Source organism: Salmo salar, chromosome 03 (assembly GCF_965601325.2).
Source record: "Salmo salar chromosome 03, fSalSal1, whole genome shotgun sequence".
Classification (NCBI taxonomy): Eukaryota; Metazoa; Chordata; class Actinopteri; order Salmoniformes; family Salmonidae; genus Salmo; species Salmo salar.
The window spans coordinates 74257119-74268180 of NC_138293.1; the positions used below are offsets into that span (position 1 = coordinate 74257119).

The window sequence follows — 11062 nt, forward strand, 5'->3', positions numbered from 1 at the left end:
AGAGCTAAGACAACAAAGGGTAAATGGCGATGAATGGGCAGAGCGGGTCAGTTAGGTACATACAGGACCTGAGTTAGAGGCTGGGGCCGACAGGTAAACAAAATGAGGTACCGTGTTATTGAAACAGTCCAGGGGTTATCCATCAGCTGTGTAGCTGAGTGATCATAGGGTCAAAAGAGCAGCAATAGGTGAGTCACGGTGCCGTTTGGTAGTCACTACTACGCTAGGCAAGCAGGGGACACAGCGTTCAGAAACGCTAGCGGGCCGGGGCTAGTAGATGGTTCTTCGGCGACATTGTAACAGAATAGCCTGTTGAGACCACATCGGGTGATCACGTCTGCAGTCCAGTCGTGATGGATTGGCGGCGCTCCGTGTCGACAATAAAGGGTCCAGGCCAATTGGCAAAGAAGGTATTGTAGCCCTAGAATTAGCTGGTATATGGGCCTAGCTTGAGGCTAGCTGAAGGCTAGCTGGTGCTTTCTTCGGGACAGAGGCGTTAGCTAACAGTAGCCACTTGTTTGCAGCTAGCTAGCTGCGATGGTCCGATGTATTGATCCAGAGCGGCAGGAATCCGGTGATGTGGTAGAGAGAAGCAGTCCGATATGCTCTGGGTTGATATCGTGCTGTGCAGACTGGCAGGTATTGTCCGAGCTAAGGCTGGCTGGTGACCGAGAAAAAGGTGAAGACCGCTAGCCGTGGCTAACAAAGACTAGTAGCTAGTTAGCTGGCTAGCTCCTGATGGAAGTTCCAGTTATAAGGAATAAAAATAGAAGAGCCGTACCACAATGGGTGAGGCGGGTTGCAGGAAAGTATATTTAGTTCGTAGATAGAAAGTGAGATTAAGATATATACGAAAAAGACCGGCTATTAACACTGGATAAGACACGGGATAAGACAAAGACAAACACACACGTCCTACTGCTACGCCATCTTGGGTCAGACACTTTGGGACTATGTCATCAATGGACTAATGTGTCTGGTTGCCTATTTTGGGATGTCTGGTTTTTCTGATTGTCTTAACTCACCACAACTAATACGCTGAGTTTCTCAGCAATTTTTTCTTCAGCAAGTCAATGAATTATATATATATATATTTGTTTTACATCCAGTGTGAATGATAATAGTTCCTCACAGTATTTGAAAAATCTTTCCAACACTCTCCCCCTAGATAATCACCAGGCCTTGGTGTGAAAGAGCAAAATGTCATGCTCTGAGCATCCCATATACCCAGTGGAAACGCCATAAAATACCTGAAGACCTTTCCCTTTGCCAAAAACAACTGTGTCTGTCAGGAGCTCCAGAAACTGTGATGGCCCAGAAAAGGCTAGTTGATTCAATGTAGCCAGTGACAGCTTAGGGCCAGGCCTTCATTGGGCCAGACCCAATTTATTGATTTGATGCAATGTTGGCTTCACTAGTGATAGCTCAAATCAAGACAGATAGAACGGGAGGCAGACAGGCGGTGGGAAGATAGATGAAATTGAAAGAACCTGCATTTTCATCAGGACATTTTCAGTTTTTATTTGTCAGCTTTAGGTATTTTTCTTAGTTGACAGTGTAAACTATAGTCCTACTGCTACATTGGCCTATAGGCTATCTCATTGTTCCATGTGTTCATTTATTTAGCCGCCAATGGCTCATGGTGAATCAGTGTGTTCATATGGCAGAGGCTGCTGCTCTCCCATTAGTGGAATTTTAACTTTTGGGGTTTTTATCATTTTAATCCCGATTTGTATTATCAGCCACGTGACAATGATTTTGAGAAACAAAAACGTTACTATTGAAATTAAACTGTTCCACGAAAATGTGCATATGATAATCATAACTGGTATGAAGATCGGTAGAAATGGTAGGATAAATTGTAAGCTTCTCCAAACTTGAATTTTCACAAACTTGAAACTCACGAAACTCATGTTTGACATGGGCAGCAGCAGGCCTGCGAGCCAAGTGCGAGAGAACGCAATTTTATTTTGTTCCCATTCCCTTTACGCCAAGTTTAGAATTGTAAACTAATAGAAAATATATGTAAAAAACTATTGCGAAAACTTCTCCAGATCACTTGATATCCACCACAAGGGGGAAAGAATAGAATATGAAGAGTGGAGAGGGTCAGACCCGAATTAATTTAAACGGTCTATCGTACAGTAGAGCGTGTCCAACTCCAAACCAACCACACTGAATAGATAGGAGCATATCATGAGCGCACAGTTTACAAAACAGAGCTGAGAGCTCTCGATGCAAAATAGGGCCCATATATACATATCCCATGTTTTTTCTCTCTCTCCCCTACCCCTACCCCAATCCCATTATCATTTATATCAACAATGCAACAAAAAAAATAGTTTAATCGTTTTTATTGCAACACAAATTATTGAAGCTTTACCATCTCACCACCAGAGGGTGCTGTACCATCCCCAGCACCTCTACATCCCGTGGCTATGGATAAAACAGGGTGATTGGTTGAATAATCTCAAGCAGGACAGCAATAGAACATAACAGGTCCTGTTATTGGTCAGGTAGGCACAAGGCCCGGAGTGACAGGCCTGCTCATGGGACCTGGCTCTTGTAGCCATAGTTGAGTTCTGCCCCTCCACTAAGCAGCAGGTCTATCCCAGTGCAGAACGTCGCATCAGCAGCCAGGTACAGAGCAGCCAACCCACTCTCAGCTTCTGTCCCCATTCGACCAAGCAGCTGTTGGAGATTAGGAAGAATGTTAAAGATAAAGCATCAGGTTTATCAAGACGAGAGATGCAAGTGAAATTAGGAAGTCTCTACCAACCCTCCCTTTTCAATGCATTCTGAAATATGTCATTGTAACAGATCTATATTTCATCGTATATCTTGTATTGGCTCCTGTCCAGTGAGCACTTGCCTGAGCGTTCTCTCCCTCTTTAATGGTAGCTAAGGTATCTGCAGTCTGTCCAGCCAGCTCCTCCCACAGAGGTGTCATCACATTACCAGGGGAGATGCTACAAGATAATACACATTTAGACTGCAGCAAACAGAGATAGAGATAAGAGAAAAAGTGGGAAAATACAAAAGTATTTTTAAAACAGGACAGATGCCAGTTCTACTCACCAGTTGACTCTCACTTGGTACCGACTCTCATCCACAGCCATGGCTTTTGTCATGGCAATGATCGCCCCCTTGTGGAGGAAAAGAGACACATCACCCCTGTTAAGCCTACTTCTCCAAGCCTCAAACACTGGGATAAAGTACTGATGCATACTGTTATCTAGGTTTTTAGTTCACCTTAGTGGCTACATATGGTGCTGCATTTTTCTGACCAATGGAGCCCACCAGACTGGACAAGTTAATGATGTTCCCCTGGCGCTGTCGCAGGTGGGGCAGGGCATACTGAGGAGGGGAGAGAGGTGGGGAGATCCCGTGATGAAGCAAAACATATTATAAGCTATATAATAACCCATTATTAAGGCTCATACATGCTTATAACAAGTAATAAAGCATTGTACCTGAAGGCTTTCAGTAAAGTAAATATAATGAGTGAATTATTTACTTTGGAGGCCAGGAAGTAACTGATGAGGTTAAGATTCAAAAGATCTCTGAACTCATCTGCAGTAGTGTCATCTGTGGGTTTATGAGGTGGGTCTGAAAGGGGATGAAAGTGAGGGAACTCAATGAATACAGCATAAACACTAACCAAAGAGGGGGAAAAAACATGCATTTTATATCCACAAAAAAAGTGTTAAGTGGTACAAAAACGTATGCAGATCTTAACAAACGATGAAAACCAGTATAGCATTAAAAACACATCCGCGTTGCGACTTGCACCATTGTCAGGGTGTGAGGATCAGGATGTGATTGGTTTGATGGTGCAAGCTGCAAAGCTTTAAGCCTTGAGACATTTGAGACATGGATTGTGTATGTGTGCCATTCAGAGGGTGAATGGGCAAGACAAAATATTTAACTGCCTTTAAACAGAGTGTTGTAGTAGGTGCCTGGCACGCCGGTTTGTGTCAAGAACTGCAACGCTGCTGGATTTTTCACCATAAATAGTTTCCTGTGTTTATCAAGTATGGTCAACTACCCAAATGACATCCAGCCAACTTTGGGAAGCATTAGAGTCAACATGGGCCAGCATCCCTGTGGAACGCTTTTGACACCTTGTAGAGTCCAGGCTGTTCTGGGGGCAAAAGGAGGGGTGCATCTCAATATTAGGAAGGTATTCTTAATGTTTTGTACACTCAGTGTACGTGTTTTTATTGCTTGAATATGCCTGTTTAAATAATGACTTGCCAGGGCTTCCCGAGTGGCGCAGCGGTCTAAGGCACTGCATCGCAATATTAGCTGTGTTACTACAGACCCTGGTTATATACCGGGCTGTGTTGCAGCCGGTCGCGACCGGGAGACCCATGAGGCGACGCACAATTGGCCCAGCATCATCCGAGTTAGGGGAGGGTTTCGCCGGCCGGGATGTCCTTGTCCCATCGCGCTCTAGCGACTCCTGTGGCGGGCCGGGTGCATGCACGCTGACAGTTGTTCGGTGTTTCCTCCGACACAATGGTGCGGCTGGCTTCCGGGTTAAGCGTGCATTGTGTCAAGAAGCAGTACGGCTTGGCGGGGTTGTGTTTCCGGACAATGGGACAAGACTGTAACTACCAAATTGGATATGACGAAATTGGGGAGAAAAAGGTGGTAAAAAAAGTATATATATAATAATAAAAATAAGTGCCTGGATGTGGATTGGTATACCAACTATCAGCTGATTTGTGGATATATCATTTCCTTTCTTTCTTTCTTTCCTTAACAACATCAATTCTCATACAAAATGATAACAGATACTCACGCCACCCAGCATTGTTGACCAGACAGTCTATTTGACCATAATGCTCCACTGTCACTGAAATCAACCTCTGCAGAGAGAATATCACACGTTGAGTTGACTGCTCTCTGTCATTGACCACCACACTGTGTAAGACGTTTATAACTGCCATCTCCAGGTATCTGGACCTATGATCCCATTACCTATGTACCTACCTAACTTGCTACATAGAGCCTAAGCTGAAAAAACAGCTAGACACACCACTAGAATAACATAGAAACATACACACATCCCTCAGTCAAACACACAAAACAGGTTATAGCAATGGCACTATTGTTCACAAGCACCAGGGTCTGGACACTGATTGATGATTGGCGGTGTAGAAAAAAAAGAAGTCGCTCTGGATAAGAACATCTGCTAAATGACCTAAATGTAAATGTAAAACATGATGGAAAGCTTCCGTCTTGCAGTGCTAGTCTGATCACTAATACATTTTATTGTCTGATGAGGCTTCATCTATCTGTCCACTCCAATATATATATACAGTTGAAGTCGGAAGTTTACATACACTTAGGTTGGAGTCATTAAAACTCGTTTTTCAACCACAAATTTCTTGTTAACAAACTATAGTGTGGGCAAGTCAGTTAGGACAACTCCTTTGTGCCTGACACAAGTCATTTTTCCAACAATTGTTTACAGACAGATTATTTCACTTATAATTCACTGTATCACAATTCCAGCGGGTCAGATGTTTACATACACCAAGTTGACTGTGCCTTTAAACAGCTTGGAAAATTCCAGAAAATGATGTCATGGCTTTTGAAGCTTCTGATAGGCTAATTGACATCATTTGAGTCAATTGGAGGTGTACCTGTGGATGTATTTCAAGGCCTACCTTCAAACTCAGTGCCTCTTTGCTTGACATCATGGGAAAATCAAAAGAAATCAGCAAAGACCTCAGAAAAAACATTGTAGACCTCCACAAGTCTGGTTCATCCTTGGGAGCAATTTCCAAACTTCTGAAGGTACAACGTTCATCTGTACGCAAGTATAAACACCATGGGAACACGCAGCCGTCATACCGCTCAGGAAGGAGATGCGTTCTGTTTCCTAGAGATGAACGTACTTTGGTGTGAAAAGTGCAAATCAATCCCAGAACAGCAAAGGCCCTTGTGAAGATGCTGGAGGAAACAGGTACAAAAGTATTTATATCCACAGTAAAACGAGTCCTATATCGACATAACCTAAAAGGCCACTCAGCAAGGAAGAAGCCACTGCTCCAAAACCACCGTAAAAAAGCCAGACTACAGTTTGCAACTGCACAATGGGACAAAGATCGTACTTTTTGGAGAAATGTCCTCTGGTCTGATGAAACAAAAATAGAACTATTTGGCCATAATGACCATCGTTATGTTTGGAAGAAAAAGGGGGAGGCTTGCTAGCCGAAGAACACCATCCCAACCATGAAGCACGGAGCATCATATTGTGGGTGTGCTTTGCTGCAGGAGGGACTTGTGCACTTCATAAAATAGATGGCACCACAAGGGAGGAGAATTATCTGGATATATTGAAGCAACATCTCAAGACATCAGTCAGGAAGTTAAAGCTTGGTCGCAAATGGGTCTTTCAAATGGACAATGACCCCATGCATATTTCCAAAGTTGTGGAAAAATGGCTTAAGGACAACAAAATCAAGGTATTGGAGTGGCCATCACAAAGCCGTGACCTCAATCCTATAGAACATTTGTGGGCAGAACTGAAAAAGAGTGTGCGAGTAAGGAGACCTACAAACCTGACTCAGTTACACCAGCTCTGTTAGTTGGAATGGGCCAAAATTCACCCAACTTATTGTGGGAAGCTTGTGGAAGGCTTCCCGAAACATTTGACCCAAGTTAATCAATTTAAAGGCAATGCTACCAAATACTAAATGAGTGTATGTGAACTTCTGACCCACTGGGAATGTGATGAAAGAAATAAAAGCTGAAATAAATAATTCTCTATAATATTATTCTGACATTTCACATTCTTAAAACAAAGTGGTGATCGTAACTGACCTAAGACATGGCATTTTTACTAGGATTTTACTAGGATTAAATGTATTTGGCTAAGGTGTATGTAAACCTCTGACTTCAACTGTATATATATATTTTTTTTTTACTAATTAATAAATGTATGTCAGCACAGACCTCAATGCCTGAGTGAACTCTCAGTCTGGGAGGCAAGCACAAAAAAACAGGGGGAAAAAAACAGGAAACCAGGGCACAGGAAACACAGAGCGCTTCAAATAATGACCGACTGGGCCTTTAACAGTGATTTCTAAGGAGTTTATAAGCAGACCTTCAAATGAAGAGCAAGGAGCTTGCTAGAGCTGTGAGTAAACTCAGTGGAGAAAAGTCCTTTCACAGGCAGGGAAAATCCAACAAAGACTAAAGATAGGTGGAGTGTAGATTACAATACAAAACGTTATAGTAAGCATTCTGATAAACCACAGGTCATATGATCCATTGAGGAATGAGGATATAAACTCTGTTGAAATGTTGTGCATATGAGTGATCATTTGACTCTCATTTCACTGCCCTGTAAGATAAGTCATTGCCCAGAAGCCCTACCTTGATGTCCTCCTCTTTGGAGATGTCACAAGGTACAAATTTGCATGACCCTAGCCCTGCCCTGTTCAGCTCGGCCTCTAGAGCCTGTCCTGCTGCCACTGTAAAAAAATAAAAAATATATAAAAATAAATAATAATAAGAATACAGTAAACTTATGAACATGCAATGTAAAGATGATTTTTTTAATGATTCATAAAGTCTTCAACAATGGATTACTGATGAATGAAGATTCTGAGACTCTTGTAACTGATGGCTTCTACCGTTGTGGCTAGATGGATAGGATAACTAATGCAGCAGGTTAGGATAATTCATGCAGCAGGTTAGGAGAATTAATGTAGCAGGTTAGGAGAACTAATGCAGCAGGTTTGGATATTTAACGTAGCAGGTTAGGAGAATTAAAGTAGCAGGTTAGGAGAAAAAGGTTAAGGTTAGGCTTAGCTTCAATCCTACCGTTGTCACCGACGCAACTCTAACATGCAATTTTTGGTACGTAGCTGTACTGTACTCCACTCCATCTAGCCACAACCGTAGAAGCCACCAGTTCCACCACACCTGCAATGGTATACTTTAATCTGAGCAAAAAAATCGAATAAAACGTGCAGACACTCACCCCCTCTTGCACAGAAGACAACTTTGGCTCCATTCTCCACTGGAAAAAAACAACAGAATAGCACATTATTGTTTCCCCAGTACCTCACTCTGCTCAAATCTCAACAAACTAACTTCAAATCAGCAACTTTGATTATTACCGAATACTTTGACAATCCCTCTACCAATCCCTTTGGACCCGCCGGTCACAATGACAACTTTGTCTCCGTAACGCAATGTACTGCCTGACATGTTCACTGGAGCCAACCCGTCACGGGTGATGATTTCACTGATGATACGTTCACAAAGAATCGCCACTACCTGGTTGACTGTGTTGGTCGAATGCCGCAAACAAAGTTACTTGCCCTCTTTCCAAGCTACACTTTTTATTCTATTTCTTTACATGCAGCAAAATATATAATTGCATCCCTCCCGTTGTCTTTTTGTCTTTTACATTTGTACGTTAACTTTCTCTTCCCTCTTCTAAGTTCCTCAAAAATCATGGGGTTTGTTGTCGTTTGTGAAGACAGGTGAGCGGCTTTGTGGGACTTGTCGTTTAAGCTCCATGCAAATTCTAACGCACATCCTGGTGCTGCAACCTGCTGTGTCAACATGCATACCGGTATCTCAGTCTATCTATGAGGCATATTCTGAAATGGAAAAAATAAGCCATTACATTCGTCAATTAACCAAGAAGCCAATGGGATGGTTTATGCAAATGTTTAATGCATAATAAAAAAAAAAAAACTTTAAATGCTTTAATGCTCACTTTCCTGTAAAATCCACCTCATATCAGTGTTATATCTGTTATACATTTTACATGTCTTTTTCCCCCCTTCCAACTGGTACACGTCTCTAAATAGTTAACTCAACCATCAATTCTTATTTTACATTTACATTTGAGTCCTTTAGCTGACGCTCTTATCCATAGCGATTTACCGGAGCAATCAGGGTTAAGTGCCTTGCTCAAGGGCACATCGACATATTTCTTTACCTAGTTGGTTTGGGATTCAAACCAGCAAACTTTCGGTTACTGGCCCAACGTTCTTAACTGCTAGGCTACGTGCCACCCCATGTAACCTTTTTTCTAGCCCAGAAATAATGCTGTTGACATCTTACAGTGGTCACTATATGTCACTTACATTTTTCTTGACACCACACCTGTGAGTCATTACCTGTCTGACACGTCTGCTCCATACCCTATACTATACCATACACTATACTATACCATACCCTATACTATACCATACCCTATACTATACCATACACGATACTATACTATACACTATACTATACTATACACTATACTATACCATACACTATACTATACCATACACTATACTATACCATACACTATACTATACCATACCCTATACTATACCATACACTATACTATACCATACCCTATACTATACCATACCCTATACTATACCATACCCTATACTATACCATACACTATACTATACCATACACTATACTATACCATACACTATACTATACCATACCCTATACTATACTATACCATACCCTATACTATACCATACACTATACTATACCATACCCTATACTATACCATACACTATACTATACCATACCCTATACTATACCATACACTATACTATACCATACACTATACTATACCATACCCTATACTATACCATACACTATACTATACCATACACTATACTATACCATACCCTATACTATACCATACCCTATACTATACCATACACTATACTATACTATACCATACACTATACTATACCATACACTATACTATACCATACCCTATACTATACCATACACATACTATACTATACCATACCCTATACTATACCATACACTATACTATACCATACACTATACTATACCATACCCTATACTATACCATACACTATACTATACCATACACTATACTATACCATACACTATACTATACCATACCCTATACTATACCATACACTATACTATACCATACACTATACTATACCATACCCTATACTATACCATACACTATACTATACCATACACTATACTATACCATACCCTATACTATACCATACCCTATACTATACCATACACTATACTATACCATACACTATACTATACCATACACTATACTATACCATACACTATACTATACTATACCATACCCTATACTATACCATACACTATACTATACCATACACTATACTATACCATACCCTATACTATACCATACACTATACTATACCATACACTATACTATACCATACACTATACTATACCATACACTATACTATACCATACACTATACTATACCATACACTATACTATACCATACCCTATACTATACCATACACTATACTATACCATACACTATACTATACCATACACTATACTATACCATACCCTATACTATACCATACCCTATACTATACCATACCCTATACTATACCATACACTATACTATACCATACACTATACTATACCATACACTATACTATACCATACACTATACTATACTATACCATACCCTATACTATACCATACACTATACTATACCATACACTATACTATACCATACCCTATACTATACCATACACTATACTATACCATACACTATACTATACCATACACTATACTATACCATACCCTATACTATACCATACACTATACTATACCATACACTATACTATACCATACCCTATACTATACCATACACTATACTATACCATACACTATACTATACCATACCCTATACTATACCATACCCTATACTATACCATACACTATACTATACCATACACTATACTATACCATACACTATACTATACCATACCCTATACTATACTATACCATACCCTATACTATACCATACCACTATACTATACCATACACTATACTATACCATACCCTATACTATACCATACACTATACTATACCATACACTATACTATACCATACACTATACTATACCATACCCTATACTATACCATACCCTATACTATACCATACACTATACTATACCATACCCTATACTATACCATACACTATACTATACCATACACTATACTATACCATACACTATACTATACCATAC

The 11062-nt window shown here is 40.5% G+C and overlaps 1 protein-coding gene across 1 annotated transcript; it reads right to left on the minus strand.

Moving 5' to 3' along the window:
• Window positions 1-2341: 2341 nt before the first annotated feature.
• dhb14 (17-beta-hydroxysteroid dehydrogenase 14) lies at window positions 2342-8492 on the minus strand. The gene is made up of 9 exons (NM_001140853.2): window positions 8142-8492; window positions 8003-8041; window positions 7393-7490; window positions 4808-4874; window positions 3518-3609; window positions 3253-3357; window positions 3079-3146; window positions 2873-2969; window positions 2342-2691 (listed from the first exon to the last, which is right to left on the minus strand). Exons 1-9 carry the CDS (start codon window positions 8230-8232, stop codon window positions 2548-2550), a joined length of 801 nt encoding a protein of 266 aa, NP_001134325.1. The 5' UTR covers window positions 8233-8492; the 3' UTR covers window positions 2342-2547.
• Window positions 8493-11062: the final 2570 nt, after the last annotated feature.